The 21,811-nt window shown below is 36.8% G+C and overlaps 1 protein-coding gene, 1 long non-coding RNA gene and 1 pseudogene across 13 annotated transcripts in view; 1 reads left to right on the top strand and 2 right to left on the bottom strand.

Annotated features, from left to right (window-relative positions):
* LOC105048534 (uncharacterized) overlaps positions 1-21,811 on the top strand; it is an 82,173-nt gene that overhangs the window by 21,949 nt on the left and 38,413 nt on the right. For 3 of the 5 annotated variants that reach the window (XR_012142453.1, XR_012142451.1, XR_012142454.1), the window contains exon 2: positions 10,770-10,844. This is a non-coding gene — a long non-coding RNA (uncharacterized lncRNA). Of the gene's footprint in view, positions 1-4,890; positions 9,353-10,769; positions 10,845-19,484; positions 20,016-21,811 lie in introns of all 5 variants that reach the window. The other 2 variants (XR_012142455.1, XR_012142452.1) reach the window with 2 other exon arrangements.
* Positions 264-1,389, bottom strand: LOC140859136 (uncharacterized; annotated as a pseudogene).
* LOC105048533 (MADS-box transcription factor 23) overlaps positions 11,771-21,811 on the bottom strand; it is a 70,563-nt gene continuing 60,522 nt past the window's right edge. For 4 of the 8 annotated variants that reach the window (XM_029265552.2, XM_019852001.3, XM_019852000.3 and 1 more), the window contains 5 exons: positions 13,063-13,162; positions 12,939-12,980; positions 12,771-12,854; positions 12,117-12,280; positions 11,771-12,042 (listed from right to left, as the gene is read on the bottom strand). In XM_029265552.2, coding sequence (XP_029121385.1) covers positions 12,015-12,042; positions 12,117-12,280; positions 12,771-12,854; positions 12,939-12,980; positions 13,063-13,162 — 418 coding nt within the window. In that variant the 3' untranslated portion in view covers positions 11,771-12,014. The remainder of the gene's footprint in view (positions 12,043-12,116; positions 12,281-12,770; positions 12,855-12,938; positions 12,981-13,062; positions 13,163-21,811) is intronic. The other 4 variants (XM_029265553.2, XM_029265549.2, XM_029265550.2 and 1 more) reach the window with 3 other exon arrangements.

The raw sequence follows: 21,811 nt of genomic DNA on the forward strand, positions 1-21,811 counted from the left end.
AGTCTCAAATAATAGTGCACATATATAAGATTATTGAGGCATTTCTGTTTTAGACAGTCCTTTGCTTGTTGTGGATAAGAACGAAGGTCGATCAGTTGCACTCACATCCAATCGATGAAACTATCTAGAAGAGGATCTTAATGGCAAGATCCTTCAGATTTCATGCAGATCCACCAAAATGCATCCACCATTCAGCTACAAAATAATTGAAATTTAGCAAAATCAAAAAGAAGATTGAATATATCAATATGATAATAGATTTATTAATATATATATATATCTGGATTCATATTTGATTTGCTTCTGATTGTTACATTACTTCCAAATAATTTTGTGCCCTCCCTAAATATTTTTGTTTGTAAAAAGGTATTTGTTATAAATTTATAATATCATATTTGTTGAAGATACAACTAAGTTAATAAACATTATTAAACTTGTTCAAGACAAAGCCGCGATGTCTGGATCGGGCTCCATCTTGTCTATTGCATTTCGTAAGGCAAATAAAAACTCTTCATCCATGCCAATCTCAAGTATGAAGTACTGGAACCTTGGATTCAAATAATAAGCTGTATATAGATTTTCATAATTGATTAGTTTATTTATACAAATTTTGAAAGTTTTTGATTTGCTGCTTACCTACTAAATGCAACTCCTTATCCATTTGATAGCCCCATTGATGGTCGATAATCCTGATGTACTTATCGACATGCTGTGGATCTGCCACCTTGATTTATTTCTTTGCTCTCTCCATCATATATAAGAAGCCCATCTGTCACCATCCACAGTCCAAAGCACTTCATATAGAGGTTTGATAGCCGCCACTATCTTCTCGGCCTGCTGCTAGAATGACTGTCTCATCACTAAACTCTCTATATTGCTCTCTTCTGTGCCTTCCTGGCATATCTGCTCTGTTGCCACTCAGAATTGACAAACATCTGATGTAGATGTACTTTCTTATCAATCAGGCTATCAAATGCTATATAATTAATAGCAAACCGTGAGATATCTGATCTCAATATATCACCCCCAGCAAACTGCCGCATCAATGATAGGACCCATGTATAGTTGTAGATGAATTTGGTGATGCTCTGTACTGACTCTACTACCTTCTGCATCCTACGAATCTTTTCAATATCCATCAACATCAGATTGATACAATGTGCAGCACAGGATCTAGAAAATATGCAGTCGCTGCTTTATCAATATCTCCCCTGCAGTCTTATACTGTGGTCTATTATTTGTGATAATCTGCATGACATTCCGCTCATCAATCACCTCCTCCATTAATCTGAGGATGTAGCTGGCATTGTGCATCCCAGTTGAAGCATCAACAGGCTTGTGAAAAAATGTTCTTCCATCACATATGTCGAGAAGTTGATGATGCTTCATCTAGTAGGATCAGTCCAACCATCACACATCATAGTCAATGCATATACACGCTACTTGCTTTGATATGAGGCAATCCATTTTTCAAGATCTTTCTTATTCTGGTCAAGAAGCTCACCATGAATATCTCTTGATCCTGGAGGATCTACACGTGGAGCCTGTATAGATGAAATGGCAAAGCGATAATATGGGTTGTCTGCTACGTTCGCTGGGATGTGATTGAAGTGAAATCAAGATCCAATAGCTCGCCATATATCTTTCTTCTTATTTTTTCTCAACATAGTATCAATTCTTTGTTGCTTGGAATCTCTGTTAGGAAATGCATGTGGATCCAAATCTTGGATAGTGGCTCCTGTTGGAATCTCTCTAGAGGATTTCTTTCTATTGCCACATGCTCCCAGCATGGATGCAAGACGGCTGGTGCCTCTACTGGCGGGCTCTCTAAGTGAGAATATCCTCCTAAATCATGACTTATACTCTGCTGCAGTGCTTCCTAAGCCTGACTTGCCCTTATAAGCTAACGGCTCACTACCTCCTCTAGCTATTATTGATCATCCAAGCTCGTTTGAATAACAGCCTCAATCTGTGCCTGCTCATCATCTGGAATAGATCCTTTCTCTAACTTCTTGGAGTGATAAGAAGGTGGCTCTATTGCTCAACGGTCCACCTCTGTCTTCTTTATCAAATTTCTTTTCTGTATTGCTTTAAAATCAGCAAAGTATTTCTTTATTAACCGATGGGCCTTTTGTGGATACTTACGGTGCATAGCTACATCCGGATAGTCGCCAGTCAAATGTTGCTTCAACCGTGTAACTCATCCTCCCTTGAATTCTATGCTACACCATTTATATCTTCAATGATGCCGATCTGAGAGCATCTCCGCATGCTCCCAATCAATATCACGTTCTGGATCCTTTTTCTTCCTTGATGGATCTATTTCTAAAAATTGATAAACACATTACTTCAATAATTATGTAAAAATGATATATTTTATTTATCTAAATTTTTTATATTTTTAAATTTATTTATTTATTTATTATTTTTAAAATAAAATATATTAAAAATTTAAAAAATTATAAAAAATAATTTGATCTTAGAGCCATGTAGAATCTTATCATGGATACTACATATAATTTTTTTAGACAATAGACATGCATGAAATACTATTTTTTTTTCCAAATTTATGCCTAGGCTACTATGTGCAAGATGCATTGAAACATTAATAAATAGGCATCAAATTTATGTCAAAAATAGCTTGCAAGTCCCTAAACAATAATCTGATTTAACAGTTATTTTTTAAAATTTTTTTATTTTAAAGATATATTTTTAATTTAAAAAATTATATACTTAACGAAAATTAATGATTTTAGTGTCATTGTGTAGATCATCCTATAGATCTATGACATATATTAAAATCATGTCAAACAAAAAAATTTTGACATGGTTTCCCCTTATTTTTTTATTTTTCATGAATTTTTCAAAAAAAAAAGAGACAGAGAGGAAAGAGAGATAGAAAGGAGAAACATACCTTAAAGGGCTTTAATCTATATATTCGTAGAGTCTTTCTGTTGCTCTCGATGTTAGGGAGTGAGAAAGGGAGGGAGAGAGATTGAGAAACATAGAAGAAGTCTTTCGACTTCTCTGTCTCAGAAAATAAGAAAGAAGCTGAACTGGTAAACCTACATACCGCACGGTTCGAAATGAAATCGGGCGATTCTTTTTTTTTTTTATTTTTTCATGTCGGGTGGCGAAAACTAGGGTCGAACTGATCCGGTTCTGCATCGATCCGGCTCAGTATGCCCTGAATCGGGCAGTTCGGTCCGGTTTTCAAAATCCTGCTGGTAAGTATATATTATGTTGAAGAAATTATTTTGCTGAACCATTTTTGATAATTTCATATTAGGTTCTTTAAAATGTATTTGAGACTGACAGATGTTTTTCTTTATCCTATAAGAATTAACTAGTCATTCTTTTTCAGTTTTTTTTTTTGTATGTATAATGTTATAAATATCTGAAATTGCATGTGTACCCTTATAATTACATGTATACCCTTTTAATTATTTTTTGCATTTCCACCCTTATAAATATCTGAATTGCGTGCATACCCTTATAGATTTACTATTTACGTGCATATCTTTATAAATTATTTTTTTTGCTTGTATACCCTTTATACATTGTTTCTTTTTGCATGTATATCCTTAATAAAGAAAGATGTGCAAAAATGAAATCATTTATAGGGATATATATACAATAATAAATTTCTGAGGGTATACATGGAAAAAGCAATAATTTGTAGGGGTACACGCAAAAAGAAACAATTATAAGGGTATAAATGTAAATAGCAAATTTGCAAGGGTATACATGTAATTTTTGGATGGTTAATGACTTAAAGGGATATAGCAAAGTTTGCTAAACTTGTACCTAGGTCATACCGGCCAACAATTGGTTCAACACGACAAGGGTCCGTACCTTTGGGGCGTACCAAAATAAGGAGAGGAAGGGGGAGAGGGAGAAGGAGAGAGAGGAAGGATAGGGGGTAGAGAGGGAGGTACAGTGGTCGGTATTGTCATGGTTAAAGGAGAGGCGGTGGTTGCAGAGGGAGTGAGCTCCGATTCTTTGCAGCAAGGACCTTTCCAGTGGTGAAAGGTGAATAGAAGGGGGATCAGATGGCCTTCATCGAGAGATCAAGAGACAATGCACTAGCGAGGGGTAGAGATTGGAACCATAGGGGAGAGAGAGAGGGAGGGGAGAGGGAAAGGGAGAGAGGAAGGAAAGGAAGGGGAGAGAGATGGGAGGGAGGGAGAGCAGCAGTTGTGTGGGGAGCGAGCTCTGGTTTGTTGCAGTGAGGGGCTTTCCGGTGATGGAAAGCGACTAAACAGGGGCTGGTTCACTTTGATACAGCCCGAACCACTCGGTTTGGGATGGTTCGACGATACTTTACATTAAGAACTCTAGTTTTTTCTGCCATTGTTAACTTGATTAGATCATAAAGAGCATTTAAATTTCTTTCTGTAGGGATTTCTAAACTGGATAGAGGCTGTTTAAGCTATGAGATGGTTGCCATCACTACTTGCTTGCATGTTTTTTGTTATTTTTGTAGGGTGTATCCACTTGAGATATTCGTTTGATATTTGAGTCCTTTTTACTATCATCTTGATCTATATTTCATGTTTTCAGCGACATTGAAATGCTTTTTGCCTATGTAGAGTTGCAATTGGCTGTTCTTGAGAGGAAGTTTCCTGTTTTTTGATGTCTTCATGCTAACTGAATTTTGACTACCTTATCTTCTTTAATAACTGATCTGTTGAAGCAATCTTTTAGCAGGGTCTTGTTCAAGTACTTTAATTCAAGATGGATCTGGGGTTTTATGCATGGTTATTTTTGGTTTCTAGAAGAATATGGGGGATGTTGGATGTATATTTTTCTCTCCTGGCTGTTTGGGTGGTGTAGTATATCTAATTCTTTTGTTTGATCTGATTAGTGGTAATTTCGATGTACCTGCAGAGATTTTGGAGGATGCTGGTCTCTCTTGCTTTCCTATCAGCTCTTCTTTGCTATAAGTTTTGAAACTTCTTCAAGTGTAATATTTTGATAATGCCATATTAGGAGATTCATTATAATAGTATGTAGTTCTAACCAATATAGAGAGCTGAATGAGCATCTGCTAGCTGATTGCACGGGCTGCTTGTACTCAAGGAAGTCTTAGAACCTTTTTTCTGCTCATATTGACCACATAGTTCTGCAAATCCTTAACTGTGATGTTTTGATGCTCTGTTAGATGTAGAATTTGAAACCTGATGGCAGGCATGATTGTTTAAGAAATTGCACGACCGATGTGATGATGAGCAACAAGCAAGCAAAAGGCTAGTCAGAGCCATCTGAAGGACAAGTTCTGGTTCTATCAATATGGCCCCATAATTGATAGGTAAACAATTGAAGCTGAATGGAATCATGGATGTTGCTTGTAGGTGGCATGACATCCAATTTAATGTCCACATTGATGATGGGATTGGATTAAGATGTTGCTGCTGTAGAAATGTTCAAAAGGGGCTCCTAAAACTCTCGAAGAAGAGCTTGAAGGAACTGCTCAAAGGAGCCGGTGATATTGGCTGCTGATTGATGATAGGAAGGTTGTTGCCACCCATATGTATGTTCCTAATGAATAGGTTGCAGCAGCTTATGGAGTGGTTGTTCCTGGAGTTAGGTGGCTGGAAGCATGCTCTTAATAGCAATATGTTGGCCTCTAGTAATTTGTATGCAACTATATGTGCAGTGTTTTGAAACCCAATCAACCTGTCAGCCTTTGCATTGGGTTGGATCGAAACCTGCAAAATCCAAAAGCTCTTTCAACTTGATGACTCGAACTGTTCAACTGTTCAAACCATCCGTCGAACTGGATTTGGCCCATCCGGAGTTGATTGAAAAAGAAGGGAAGAAATCCTTTGGCCTCCCATTGTAGGCAAATCATTGCCATGGCTGCAAGGTTATCTTATGGTATGTATTGCATTGTTGGAATAATGATGAAGAAGCATCAAAATGGAAGATTTGGTCTGTGAATGGAAGATTTGAGACAGCAAGGAATGGGTCTCATGAGGATCAAGGGCAGTGGCTGGATCTCATGGGATTGAAGGAGGTGATGTTGGATCTGAGGGAAATGAGGGCAGCAATGGCAGATTTGAGGCAGTGTGGCCAGATCTCACATGGAGATAGTACAGCCTCATCTCATGATGGACAGATTGAGTGGATGGATGTGGGTCAGTTGAAATGTGACTGACTGTGGTTGAACTGGGCAAACCTGGGTGTTATAGTGGTTCAAGTCATCGGGTTTAAAAGACTGAACCTTTTTTGTTTTTTTAGGATTGCTGTACTTTGTGGCAAATTGTTAAGCAAATAGTCTGCAGTGACTCATATTGGTCTATGAAATGCATTATTGCTGGCTTGGATAGACTTCTAGACATTCATTTGATCAACGAGAGCTGAAATTAATTGAAATTTTTGTTGGTACTGATATGAAATTTGTGTACTGTAGCTGGTGCCAACCTTCTTCCCATGGTTAACTTGGCTTGTGCTAGGAGGTGCTAGCAGCTTGCTAGGCTCAAGAGCCTAGTGCCTAGCTAAGTGCCATGGCTACATTGTGGTCTCTTATCTGAGCTGTGGGTAGAAATGACTGCCAAACAAATACTTCAAATAAGAAAACAACTGAGTAGGTGGTGGGCAGCAAATACTTAATGCATCGAAAAGATTCAGTCACCAAATTTGGGTTTGGTCCATGATGGTAAGAGAAGCAGTGAGTTCAAGCTTCAGCTTTAGCACACAAGCAGCTTGTTTCTTCACATGAATGTCTACCCTCAGGTGACAAAGACTTGGAGCTGGAGTTGGAAGGCAAAGAGAATGATGAGTAAATATGTTCTCATGATCAAATCAATATGCAACAAATCATGGTATTCCATATCGACCCGAACCGGCCGGTACACCCCATACCATACCGGTGGAGAACTGATCCGATTTAGGCCGGTTTTTTGGAATACAACTGGAACTGCACTGTACTGGTCGGTTTGGTATGGTTCAAGGCCGAACCACCCGAAATCGGACGGTTTGGGTCGGTTTGGTATGGTTCAGGGCTAGTTCGGTCCGGTTCGGCCCAATTTTTTCTTCTTTTTTTTTTTTTTTAAATGCTGCTAGGTAGGATTTTTTTTGATTTTTTATCATCGGTACGGTACAGTACCATACCGATCAGGAACCGGTACAGGTCTCGGTACCGGTTCTTGAAACCTTGCAACAAATATTTCAAATTGGATCACAACCAGGAGTCATAAGGATTAGAGCTATTTAGTTCTAATACAATGTTAAGGATTAGCCAAGCTACCTTATTTGTTATTATATTAAGAAAGGTTCATATGTACATGGTGATTCCAATAATCAGGTTCATATAACTGGACCACCTAAAAGCTACACGCATACAATTATTATCCACTTTGTACAGCAGATAATACTCTAACCATTCATCACTAGCATAAAGATATTACATCTTTTTGACATTTTCCTTCAGATTTATATCTTTAAATAGTCATTTTACTATGGTGAAAGAAAGAGAAAATTAGACTGCACTACAAGGAAAATCTTATCACCAAGCTATAAACCGAGGTATTGAAAGTCATGTGTTATCATGCTTTTGGTTTGTCCCTGCAGGATGGGTTTCTACTATGGATGCCAAACAAAAGCACGCAATAAATTGTACAAAATAAATATTACAGCATAGAATAATTTATGCAACAAGTGATATTTATTATCACCTATATAGATGGCAGGCCTTGGTGCAATGGGAAGGTTGCTCCATTATGAACCTGAGTGTCATGGGTTCGAAAATGAAAATAGCTTCTCTGAGCCTGAGGGTAAGGTGTGACATACATCTGATCCTCCCTGAACCCTACGGTTGTGGGAGCCTTGTGCTTTAAGGTGCCCTACTTAAAAAAAGTAACATTATTTAGTTGTTAAAATATTTGAAGGAGTAGCTTCCTATCACTCCTGTTTTTATGAACAATTTCCTGATACTTGATATGCTGCTTTGTCCAATAGTAAATGTTGATTTTGGTTGTGTTAATAGGGAAATATTGACATGATGCTCTTATTTTTATTACAGTAGTAGTCTACTTCCTATACTTCTATGAGATAATGCTTAGGCAAATATGATGATCAATGACAGGTGCATTCAACAAATTAAGTGAGTTGGATGTGCCTCCACCACTATGTAAGCATGATGCTCAAGTAAGCCATGTGATGCTAGAGCAAGCCCAAATCTAAATAAAGTTTTAGAAAATATGGAAGGAGAAAAAGAAAATTTTTGAAGTTAGATGAATTGTTAGAACTTAAATTAGAAATAAAATTTTACTATTCATTTATTTATTATAATATGATATGCCATGATATCTTGCAATGTTCATTATTTTTATCTATGTCTCACTGCAACAATTTTACATTTTGAGCTGCTAAACCCATCATAACATTTGTAGCAATACAATAAAAAGAGCTTCCTTAAGTAGATGTGAGAGGAATTAAGTATTGTGCTGTTGTTTAACATGTTCTGCGATGTACAAAGATCCTTTATGCAATATATACTTATATAGTCTTATCATATTTTTCTGATAGTTTTGCATTGTTGGTGTTTGCATTCTAACTGAATAGGAGTCTTCTGCAGACATGACTCTATGCTTTGTCAGTGCGACTGAGTATATTGCGAGGCTGTTGTTTATTTAAAACTCTCAATTTATTTGTGTATTATGTTGGTGCTTCCCTGCATGTGGTTTCATGAGATTTGTTTTTAAATATAGTGCATGCTATGTGCTGGTCTCACATTCAGAGATCTGATAGGATTTTTGATGTTTTGCTAACTATCTGACATGTCTGTTCATCGCTTGATGAATAAAGAAGTGCCTCGTTTCTCAGTTTTTGGTGTAACTCTATTTTGTTTAGTCCAGTAGCGATTATTTCCTGCGGTTGTTACATGCATCAGCAAAATGTTTTGGTTCCCCTTTCTGAGGTTTATGTATTTCCTGTTAAATTTTTTATGCTTGTTTATGTTTCAGCCTTAGCATCAGTGCACTCATATTTTCTTTGCCTTCTTTTGGTTTTTTTTGGTTTGGTAAATTCCAGACTCTCTTATGATCACACTTATTATGTTTGTCATCACAGGTTGTTTCCAGTTTAGTGGATGCAGATATCACATATCACCACTGAGTTGTCATGCTTCTTGAGTGATAGATCATGCCACATCTAATTTATGCAAAAATTCATATCTACATTTACCAATTTTTATGATTGGAATTAGATTGCATACTGCTGTAGAAATACATTTTTGCATGTCCAGATTTTCAGCTTTGATGCAGATGTTATAAATTATTCAACTCAATCCATAGGATAATTGCTGAGGTTGGCATTACTTATCGTAGCGCACAAAAATATCAGCAAGGTTTCCTCCTGTTGCTTTGTACAAAGTATTTCTCTTTATCACTTGCTTTTTCTTGATAATGTGGCCAACATTTGCTTTGATCCAGCAAAAGAGAGTTGCTTTATATAGTGTTCGATGCAATATGCTTTCTAGTAAATTTTCGACATCTCATGATGGTTTTTGGAAATAAAATTCTACTAATGAATATTTGCTGCAGTACAAAGCGGAACTACATATTCTCTCTTCTTATATTAATAAAACCTCGATGCTCCTTTATATGAATTGTAAATCTACTAAAAGGGTTTTTAGATAATAGAAGTTTAAAAGTAACATGCCTGATGAGAAAGAGAACAAAACCTGATGTTTGGGTATTTATTTTCAAGAAAAGCCTCTCCAGGTCGGTGGTATTTTTAAATTTTGAACCCTTTGATGACATATGTTAAATTTGAACCTTTCAATCTAAGAACCTTGAATGCACCATGTGTTACACTTTGCAATATGAATACAAATCGTATTTGAGTTTAAAAAAAAAATCTCCTTTTCTTTTCTAAACCATACTGGGTGTGGCTTGGATTATTCTTCGATCTAATTTGATAACCTTAAGGCATTTTAAATATCATGCTCTATGAATGGTTTGAGATTGAATCTTAATTCTTTATGTTCAAAGAAGTACAAGAAATGGTTTAAGGTATCATGTATAAGAATAATATCAATGTTTAACAACCTCAATCTCCCTGATGTGTTGTTTGGAACAACTTTGTATATCATGAAATCTTTATACTTCTTGGTGAAGAAAAGGAGACATTATTTTATCATAATAGCGGTCTGCTGTTCAAACATCCTTACTAATGTTTAGAGGACTTGGTTTTCACCTTCAACTCTTCAAGTTATGATTCTGTCACCTTTAGGAATATGAGGTTCCCAACTGTTCAACATTTTACACTTATTTCTTCCTTGGGCTGCCACATTCTAAAGATGTCACCACACCACTTTGAATCTGCTGTAAGCATTTTTTTTTTTTGATTTTATATTTTTGCTTCACTATAATCCAAGTTTGTAGTTAAAATTCATAATTTTTTATCTTCATCTGGTCACTATATAACATTATAATAAATACATTATTCAACATACTGTTTTAGCTGTTTATGGTGGCTATTGTAACTGTTTGCATATACAGAGAATTGCTTATAGATTTTTTTTTTTTTTTCTAATTGCTGCTTTTTTATTATATCCCTTGCATCTATGTGGACTATGTTATATGAAAGACCATGTCTTTTTAAGATAAACAAGTAGCTCTTCGGGTTTAAAGTATGTCCTGTCTTGTTCTTATGAATCATATAGTTTGACAGTTATTTAGATTTCCTTAAATTTTTCTTTGCAAAAGTGATTTTCGATTCCAATTTTTTTTTTTTTACTTTTCCTTTACATATCGAAACAGAATCATGATGGATACTGGAGTGGCTGAATGGATCTGAATGCATGACAGAAACTTTGGTGTTGTTTGGAAGATCAGGTCTGAATTTTTATCTGATATTTAGTCAATGGAAAACTTGCCTTGCTAAATTGTATGATTGCACAAAAAAATTATAGTGTTGCACGTGTTCTATGTACAATAGTACTATTCTGAACCACCTAGTGTGGGACATATGGAGCTGTATCAGGGGTGAACTGGAATGGTTCCGCCCCCAATCTGAAAAAACCGAAGGACAGGGGATAGAGAGAAGGGGAGAGAGGAAAAGAAAGTGGGAGGGAGGGAGAGGGGGAGGGAGAAAGAGAGGAAGAGGAAGGTGGAGAGATAGAGAGAGGGAGAGGGAGGAGAGAGAAGAAAAGAGCGAAAGAGGGAGGGAGGGAGGGAGAGGGAGAGGGCAGCGGAGAGAGAGAGCCTGAGGGAGGGGGAGAGAATCCACACACGGGCGGAGCCTTTGTTTCTTTCTCCCTTTTCCTCTTCTCCCTCTCCCTCAACCTCCCTCTATCTTTGCCGCCCTCTTGCTCTCTCCCTCTCTTCCACTCTCCCTCTCTTCCTCACTTTCTCTCTTTCTCTCTTTTCCTCTCTTTCTTTCTCCCTATTCCCCTCCCTTGCTGGTTTTCCATCGGTACGTGCCGGAATGGCACAGTATCGGACTATATTGTACTGCTGGCCTACCATCATCAGTGCCGGTTCCAGTACTAGTTGTTTTGTTTTTGTTTAGCAAGCTAGCTTAATATACAATGCTGTCATCACCATTTAGTGGTGACTATTGTGGAGAATAAATCTATCACATTTCATATGCCTCTTGTTACTAGTTACTAAGCAGAATATAGTGAGTCATCCTTTGTGTAAAACATGTTGCACTTTAACTGGTGCTAATCCCCTGTACCTTCAATCTAGCAAGTGAGTTTTCCAGTAGCATTACCAACAACCACTCGGATGCTATGATAGGCCATGTCCTCATATACAAGTAATGTTTTTAAATAGAAATACTTGTCATATTATTAATAGTCCTAGTTGGAAGATTGCTTTACAGAGTAATGATATTTTTTTGAGATCATGTCACACCACATATAAATGATTGCTGAGCATAGTTCATACATTGCATTTGATAACCGATACATTGCATGTTATAGCTGATAACAAACTATAGAAGTCTTGACAGTTGGGCTGATGCGCACCATAGATGATACACTTTGATCACTGGTCATCTTCTTAATGCAGTTGAAGTCTGCTGCAAGGACTAATTAAGTATATTCAAGTAAAACTAATAAATATTGAAAATATATAAAGGTTTGATATTTCAAAAATAATTACCCTAGCTTTGGAGCTGTTGCTTGTGTTCCATGTGTTTGCTGTTGAGGTTGGCATAGCTCGAGATGAATAGGTACATCTACATGTGAATTCTCAATCACAGAAAAAGCATATGGATTAAGTGTATCCTTACTAGCTCCTCCATTTAACTCATTTGTTGCGTACATCTGCAATGCAAATTCCATGCTTAGCATGTTACAAAAATAACTATTATTTTCTCAAGGATTGAACAAGGTTTTAAATATTGTTGGCATGAGGCATGGTAACTAGTGACTAGCACTGTACGTGCCATGCCATGTTGATGCACTTGTGTGCCCAAAGGCCCTAAACAAAAAAATATTAGAGGATTTAAAAATCAAAAACCTTTTTTTGACTTTGTCGAAACAAAAAAAATGTCAAAAAAAGGATTTGATGAGTCTTGACTTGACCTAGTGTTAGTGTTGACATCCGTTGACATGGTAGCCAAAGCAGCATTGGTAGCACTTAAAACCTTGGGGTTGATTGAACCTAGATTTAGACCAAATCCATACATATTTTACATAGAGCATGATGTGCTGCATGTGGTCATGGAAACATGAAGACCAGAGCTTCATGAATGGTCCACTTTGAAGTTTGGATCATAGAGCAAAATATATATCTCTTTCTCAAACTCAATACCTTCTTACGCAACTCCATGTTTTCTTGACGTATAAGGTTTACCTTCTTGTAGAGTTCAATATTTTCATTGTGAAGAAGGTACCCCTGTAACAAATTCTAGAAATTTAGGCACTTAAAATGCAATACTTTCAACATTAAAAATGATTTAACTATTACTCATTGATAAACCTTTCGGTCCAATTCTTGAATTTGATCGGTTAGAATTTGTTCCTAAAACAGAGCAAACAAACAAATTAAGTAGAGAAGATATGGATAAGAAAGATTAATGAGCAAGATTTGATGCGGGTAAAACCTTCTTCTTTTGGACACAATGAAGACTCCTTTCAAGTTGGATCTCTAGATTTTGCAGTTCTTTGACATTTAAGCCAGACAACTGTTCGCCCATCAATTTCCTGCAAGCATCGGCGTAATTTTGAATATGCTATATCATCGACTTATTCAATAATGTAATAATCAACATTGTTTCACATAATGTGATATCAACTAGCGACCCCTATTCACCTATAAGATTTGTCATGGTTTTTGTGGGCTTTCAAATGGATTTCATGATTGAGTAGCATAAGAGGTAGTTCGATGGCATGAAACAAATGTAGGCTAAAGGTTTTATTAATATGTCTATGGGATTGACTAGTTTATGATTTAAAGTGACTATAATTATGTACATCGCTTTTGCTTGTATTGACCTAAGGTGGAGTTTAATGGTTTCATGGGAGAGGTGATATATGAAAATATTGTTTTAAAACATGTTCGATCCATGCAACTTGACATGTTCATCTTATCACCTATTAACATATGCAGTAAGGTCTGCTATCTTGGTATCAGATATCATATTGGTACCTTATCGGTTCGGTTCCATATAGTCGGTATGGTATGGTATGCATCATATGCCAAAATAGCTCCTAAATCATTTTTTTCAATTTTTATCTTGGTACACCTTGGTATAGGTCAGTACGCTTCAATATGGGATGGTACATGCCTTGGTATGGAGCGGTACTTATCTCGGTATGGGTGGTACATGGGTTATAACGACTTGAAGTGGGGTTTCATATTGGTTTGCTCCCCATATGGTATGGTATGCCCTGTACTAGGTGGTATGGTAGACCATGATATATGTGGGTTGGCTTATTATCATAGGTCAAGTGTTTTCCTGACCCAAATACTTGTGCAATGCACTAGCATACCACACACCAATGCCAGCCCTCCTGAGTCCTTCCTTTGGGCATATATGTAAAAACACAGTAGTCTAGCCATATTGCCAAGTAGCAACACTATGCCCCTACTCGATAACTCTGTCGAACTGAACACATGCGACACCCTCAAGTGCTTGCAAGCAACCCATGTAATGCCGCTTCTATGCATGAGGCTCTGGCAAACCTATCTCGTGTTGCCCAGTCGAACTGCCAAACTGACATATGCCCCATAATCCCTCGAAGCAACAATTGATCGTGTATGTTGGAGCCCTTCAGGGTTTTGCTATCCAAGCTAACCTGTAAGCTCTTCTGCCATGGTCCTGGTCTTGCATCCACAACATCCCTTCTCATCCATATGGCCATACTACTCAACAATGTTCATAGCCCACTTGCACATTGTGCACTGCTACGATAATGGCATCTAAGTTTGCCTATCAAGTAAATATATTTAACTAGCCAATCCTTGCATCGAGCTATCCTCTCCTTGGCATGACCCTTTTGGTTGTCCTTAAGGCCTAGCTCCAAGGCACATAATACAATTGATATTCCATAAGCCACATTTGTACTCCACAATCAACTAGCTTCAGTGGATCCCCATGAGACATCACCCTATTATGCTCATAAGGCTTGCCTATCTCGGTAGGCTACACCCTTTGCCCAACGGGTCCCTATTGCCTCTTTACTCCATAGAGATAAAAAATGCATAGGGTAGGTTGGACAATTCCTTGAGAACCAATCTCTCAAAACTTTCCTTCACACAATGTGGCTAGCTCACTTGACCAGTATTACCATGATGCCTCCATGTGAGACCATCTGGTGTGGCACTGCCTTTCCCCTCAATCATGCCAATTTTGGACCTATATTCTACAGGCCTAGAGGAGTTGGGAACATCACCAAAGTTCTACACTCAACCAAGAGGAATTCTTGAGGATCCATTTATATTTTAGCCAACGTTCACTATCTCTATACCGGATCTCATACTAGTATCATCCTATTACAATAGCAGTATGTAGTTCAGTACATTACAAGACAACGTACTGAGTGTCGGTATGGTTAGAGACTGTACTGGTGTGGTATTAGTATGGTACAGTATGTCTTGTATGGAGTGGTACAAGGCGGTATAGCAAACCATGATCCTGGTGGTCCGTCGCCATGCCAAATATCATGCATTCCGAGCCCTCAATATCATACCATGGCTATGCTATGCCTTGGTTAACTATTGCTCCCCTCAATACCCCAACTAGACATCCACCCAACAACCACCCTGTGGGTTCTAAATGATTGAGGAGCATTGTAGACTTTTGGCCCATGCCAAATCCTTTGCAGCATTGCACCATACGCATGTCAGCAACTCTTGTGACGAGCTTGTGGCTAAATTTGTGACATCTTGATAGGACCTGGATTTCCTAAATGACATTTTGAGTTGTTAACTTAGGAGAATCAACCATCTGAGTTGTTAAAATTAATCTAATCCGATGGTTAGGCATGAAACCCACAATATCAGGAGACAAAAGCCTTAAGCTATGACTTCAACTATTGCTTCTTTCTATCATGCTTCTCTTATTCCATCTCTTTTGTAACTATTTTGTGCTACCTTACCAGTCTTGTCATCATCCTCTCCATCTCTTTGTTTTCTTCTCCCTTCCTTTTATTTGTCCTAGTTTGTAACAATTTTAAGTACCAACAGTATTGGCTAGTATAGGGCACATCACATCAGCTTAGTATGGATGGATGAAGGCTCAATATGCCACCCATAGGCCCATTCTGAGATATGGTACGATTGCTATGCTAACTCCTACAGCATATTGTGTCTTGTTGCATGGATGAACCATATTGATTTGACTCATGCCAATAAGGTACCGATACAGGGTCTAGTAAGAGTTAAAGCATTTATCTGATTCCAAGGGTTGTGACCATTAGGTTGGACTATAGTCTCACCATCACCTCCATTACTCCACACCTTCGCTTAAACTCCTTCATGATCATCATTGCTGTTGTTGTTTGGACATTCATATAAGGTTTTGAGATCACCTGCACTAAATCTCTGCTGTTTTATGATCTATTTTTCATGTTCCCCTCATTAATCATGGCAAGGAGAATGAGAAGTGGGTTGAGATGGTGGGGTTAGAAGGGTGTTCCTCATGCTAAATTTGTGGTAAGCTGCTTTTGGGTCAACTTTTGATGAGGAATTATAGGATAGAGTGTATCATTATAGTGGGCATTATGAATCTAAGGAAGAACAAAATTAAGGAGGATTTGGAGAATTGAGAAAGGATGTTTGGTTCAGTGGATTGACTTGTTGAATTGATGAGTATAATTGGCCACCAAAACAAGGTGCAATGACACTAAAATTTATCTACAATTTTTTTAATCAAAGATATGATTATTTATATATATTCAAATTTATTTATCATCTTTTAAACAATAAAACATGAAGCATGTTGGAGCTATATAGGATGATGAATGCCTACAATTTTTGATAGCATCTCTGAGAAAATTTCCACCTAATTATGCACTTTTATGGACATATTGGAATCGGCATGAGCAACGAACATGCATTGCACTTGGAAACCCTCTAGATTGCCCTTTGAGGAACAAAAATGCATCGCATTCGGGAACTCTTTGGGTTGCCATTTAATGTATAGGATGCATTTTATTTCTAATTCCATGAGTTGTAAAAATTGATTTCACAAGATCAAACGGGTGGTGGCTAATTAACATCCCTAAACCATGGTTGAGATTTTGAGAATCAATTGGTTTGTTGATAAATAAAAGTGGCATAATTAGGGCCTCTTTGGGGGATTTATGAGAATTAATTGCCTTAAAAGAGATGGAGTGAATTCTGGTTTGGTAGGAGTCCTCGAGATCCACCAGCTGATGTAACCCCAATTAATTGACTTCAAGAGACTTGAAGAGATAGCATGATACATGCCATCTCGTCAGTTCCAACAAACCAATGGACTCAATTCTCAAATTAATTGCCTTAAAAGAGATGGAGTGAATTTTGCTTTGGTAAGAGTCCTTGGGATCCACCAGCTGACGTAGCCCCAATTAATTGACTTCGAGAGACTTGAGGAGATAATGTTATATGTGCCATCTGGTTGGTGCCAACAAACCAATGGATTCGGTTCTCAAATTAATTGTCTTAAAAGAGATGGAGTAAATTCTGGTTTGGACTACACATGATACTATATGCATTATCATCAATTATATCTTATAGCTCTGAGAAGTGTTCCCAGTATGGTATGGCTACACCCTTTATACTGACATAGGGTTGGAAGTGTTTTTTCTCATGCCCAAGAATGGTGCCACCCAAAATTGGAAACTGGTGGAAGCAACCACTCCAACCAGGCCTATTTGGCCCCTATGCTATATTGAATCTTGATAACCATGCCGATACCTTACCAAATATTTCAATATGCTTCTAACAGTATTGTTGATCCTATGATTGATTTTGATGATCATAAAATATTGAGTAATTATGATACTAATCATATGTTTCAAGGATGGATGTAGGATTTTTCAGGTACTCAAAATGAAGAATTTATCCATGGGATAAATCCTCTTAAAGGAGCTAAGCAAAGTAATTCAAAGATGAAACTCCAAGTTTTTGATTTAGTGGAGTCGATCCCCGAAGCATTAGAGCCGACCCATGAATAGAAATAGGTTGAAAATAGAAGAAAAATGAAGAATAGGAAGTTCAGGAGTCGATCCCTGGGAGCGGCAAGTCAACTCTGGCACATTGGAACACACTGGCACGAATGGCGAGTCGACTCTTGAGATGCAAGAGCTGACTCTCTCAGTGAAGATAGAAGACTGAATTTTTGGCACCCCTACTTGAGTTGACCCATGAAATGATCGAGTCGACTCTCTCAAGAATGATAGAACACAGAATTTTTGGATCCTGAGGCCGAGTCGACTCCTAAAGAGGTCGAATCGACTCCTGACATGGGGAAGTTGTCATAGTTAGTTTTTTTGTACTTCTCCAATGACCATTTCTCTACTCCAACAGCTATTCCTAGCCTTCCAATGGTCAAAACTCACTCTCCAGCCACTTTCAAGCTTACAAAAGGCTAGAGAATCACTTAGGAAGCAAGAGGAAGGGAATTAAAAGAGTGGAAAGCTTACAAAAGGCTAGAGAATCACTTAGGAAGCAAGAGGAAGGGAATTAAAAGAGTGGAACACATTATTTTATGTGAGCATCAGTGAATATCTTTGAAAAAGAGAAAAAGAGAGGAAATTTATGCATAGAATTTAGTGAGCCTTCAAGAGTGATCTTCTCCATCATCAACAACATCCTCTCAAGCATCAAAGAAGAGAAGTCAAGCTTCAAACGAGCAATCCTTCAGCTTCTCCGCACACAAAAGAGTTCTTTTTTCTATTTTAATTAGTACTAAAATTTCTTTATCTTGTATTCTTGGATTTTTCTTTTCAAGTTTCTTTGGAGTGAAAGAAACTTGGGTTAGGCTTGTTGAAGCCTGAAATTGGACTTGTAGGGTTATGGTTGGTGATCCCATAAAATCAACTAGGTTAATTGTGAATCCGAAAAATAATTGATGTAAATATTTTTTTATTTTTATTGGTGATTCCAAAAAATCAAATGGGTTTGATTGTGCGCTTGGATAAAATAATCATACTGTAATTGGGCTGATTATAATGAAATTTTCAAAGAAGCTTGAGAAGTGGATGTAGGTGCGGCATTGCACTAAACCACAATAAATTTATTGTATTTATGTTGTGCTTTGCTTTCTTGCTTTACCTGCTTTGTATTACTTTTTTTTTTTTTGTATCTTAATTCCATTGCAGCACATTGTATACACCTCATAATCACTCAAGTTAGCTTAATTTGAAGCACATAATTATTTAAATTTAGATTTGGTAGAAGTTTTAAAGAACCCAATTCACCCTCCCCTCTTGGGTTGCTAATCTTCTGGACAATAATTGGTATCAGAGTAGGTGCTTTTATATTTGTTATTGACCTAGCATTCTTAAGCTAAAGATCATGGCAATCCTAGTTGGTTCCTCATTTGCTGAAGGCCACTCTACTTCTAGACCATCACTTTTTAATGGCATGAATTACATATTTTGTAAAGCACGCATAAAAATTTTCATGCAAGCTTTGGACTATGACATGTGGGGAGTCATAACTAACGGACCACAAACACCCACAATGCTAGTTAGAGTGTCCTCTTCCAAATCGAAAAAAGATTGAGCCGAGCATGATAAAAATATGCTCAGCTGAATGCTAAAGCCATAAATATTCTATATTGCTCCTTAGACATTAATGAATTTAATAGAATATCTACTTGTTCTACCACAAAAGAGATTTGGCACAGATTAGAATTACTTAGAAGGAACAAGCCAAGTTAAAGAGTCCAAAATTAATTTGCTTATTCACAAGTATGAATTGTTTAAAATGGAACAACATAAGTCAATTTCTGGTATGTTTTCCAGATTTACTAATATTATTAATGCTTTGAGTGGTCTTGGCAAAACCTATACTAACAATGAGCTTATTTACAAGGTTCTTAGGTGTTTGCCAAAGACATGAGAAGCTAAATTAACAGCAATACAGGAAGCAAGAGATCTTAGCAAGCTATCCATGGAAGAATTAATTGATAATTGGTTCACTCATGACATATGAGTTGAACATGTGCCAAAATGAGGAAGAAGAAGAGTCAAAGAAAAGAAAGAAGATCGCATTCAAATCAACCATCAAATTAGAAGAAAGCAATGGGTCGAAAGATAAAAATGAAGAAGAAAGTGAAGATGGAGATGAGAACATAGGGCTGCTCACTAGGAAGTTCAAAAAGTTCCTCAAGAAAAAATGACTAAAGGAAAAGGAAGATAGGGAGGATGAAGAAAGAGATGTCATATGCTATAAATACAACAAGTAGGAACACTAGAAGTCGGACTGCCCCTACTCAAAAGAAATCCTAAAAGAAGCAAAAAGACTATGATGGCTATTTGGGGAGAAAGTGACATTTTTAGTTCGGATAAAGAAAAAGAGGAAGGAGATATAGCTAATCTTTGCCTCATGGCTCACAACGATGAGGTAAACATCGAAAACTCTTTCGAATTTACTTTTGAAGAACTATTTGAAGCCTTTCATGAACTAATGGATGATTTCAAAAAGAAAAGCTTGAAAAATAAAGAGCTTAAAAAGTCAAACTTGTTTTTAGCTGAAGAAAAAAAAAAGATTTTAATAGAAAAAGAACTTTTGAAAGAAAAGAATTCTTTGGCTGAAGAAAGAGAAAATCTTTTAAAATTTAAAAAATTTCTAGTGGAAGAAAATATAAAATTAAGAAAAGAGATTGAAATATTGGAGCCTATAGTTGAAAAGTTCACATTCAGTTCTCAAAAGCTTCCATTAATGTTAAACAATCAAAACATTGTTTCTAATAAAGCTGGAATTGGTTTTAATTCTTCAAGAAAATAAAAATTTGTTAAAAATATGTTTACTAAAGCTTCACATGAAAATCATTCTATTACTTGCTTTAAATGTAATAAAATAGGCTACAAAATTTTTGAATGCAATACTAAAAGAATTGGTCATACTTTGGTTAAACAAATTTGAATTTTAAAAGAAACTATGTGCACTAACTTCAATGGATCCAAGAAATTTTAGATACCAAAATCTAAAAAATGATAATTTTGTAAGTATGCCAAGCATCCAATGCTTTGAAAGGAGTAAATTCTTGAAGAATGGATGCTTTGGACTCAAAATGGATGGATGATGATGTTTGATAAAAGCTAAACCTTTGACATCATACCATCATTGATTGCTGCAATTATTTTGCTTAATTGATTGATTTTGATGCTTCATATGCATGCATGATACTAGAATATATATTGTGATGACTTTATTCTTTGCTTTGAATGTTTTGATGTATTGTTCATAACAAGTATATGTTTTATTTTAAAGTCAGCATGCTCTCTTAATTGTTTATATCATGTTATTTTGATTATTAGTTATATAAGAAAGCTGAATCATAATAAGCTTGATTGCATACAAAATTATTTGTGTGAAAATCTTACAAACTAAATTTTGACATCCTCATAAGATATCTAATTATCAAAATTTGTCAAAAATTGCATGACCTAAGAACTTGAAGATAAGACATTTATTCGTAAAAGATTGTGTACAAGATATCAATGATTTGCATGATAAATCATTGCATCTTAAATTGATCTTTAGGGCTTTGAAAATTCTTTAGTTGAACCACACCCTTAGAGCCTGTATCTGGATTCTCCTTGATTTGATCATATCTAAATTGGTTAATTTTTTGATCCCCCAAATTGATTCACTTATTCTGATTCAAATATCGTTTTTTGATCATTGATTTGATTTGCCATTAATCCACACGCTATTTGAGCCAACTTTTTTTGATATAAACTTCTTGAATTATTTTCTGTATTGAGGAGTCGACTCTTAGACTCAAGAAGTTGACTTATATTTTTAAGAAGAAAAGTAGTTCTGTGAGGAGTCGACCCCCAGCTTTACTAGAGTCGACCTCTTATCAGGAGTCGACTCGTGTCTAACTGGAGTCGACCCTTGTGTCAGAGATGGGATTTTTAACCCAAGGCAACCCAAGGCTCTGCTCATTTCTTCTCTTTTCTTTCGAGTTGGAACTTCATTCAAACCCCTCTCCCTCCTAAATCAAAGCTTCCACCTCCAATTTTAACCCGATTTTTGGTGGTTTGGTCTCTTACACAAGCAACTAGCCCAAATAAGGAAGAGGATCCGTGCAGAAACATCAAACCCTAGAGTTTCACCAAGCCCTTCTCCTATGTGTGAATGAAGATCCAAACAGCCGAATGACCCAGGGCAGCCATCTCAAGGAGCTTTAG

The sequence above is a fragment of the Elaeis guineensis genome, chromosome 7 (genome assembly GCF_000442705.2).
Source record: "Elaeis guineensis isolate ETL-2024a chromosome 7, EG11, whole genome shotgun sequence".
Taxonomy (NCBI): domain Eukaryota; kingdom Viridiplantae; phylum Streptophyta; class Magnoliopsida; order Arecales; family Arecaceae; genus Elaeis; species Elaeis guineensis.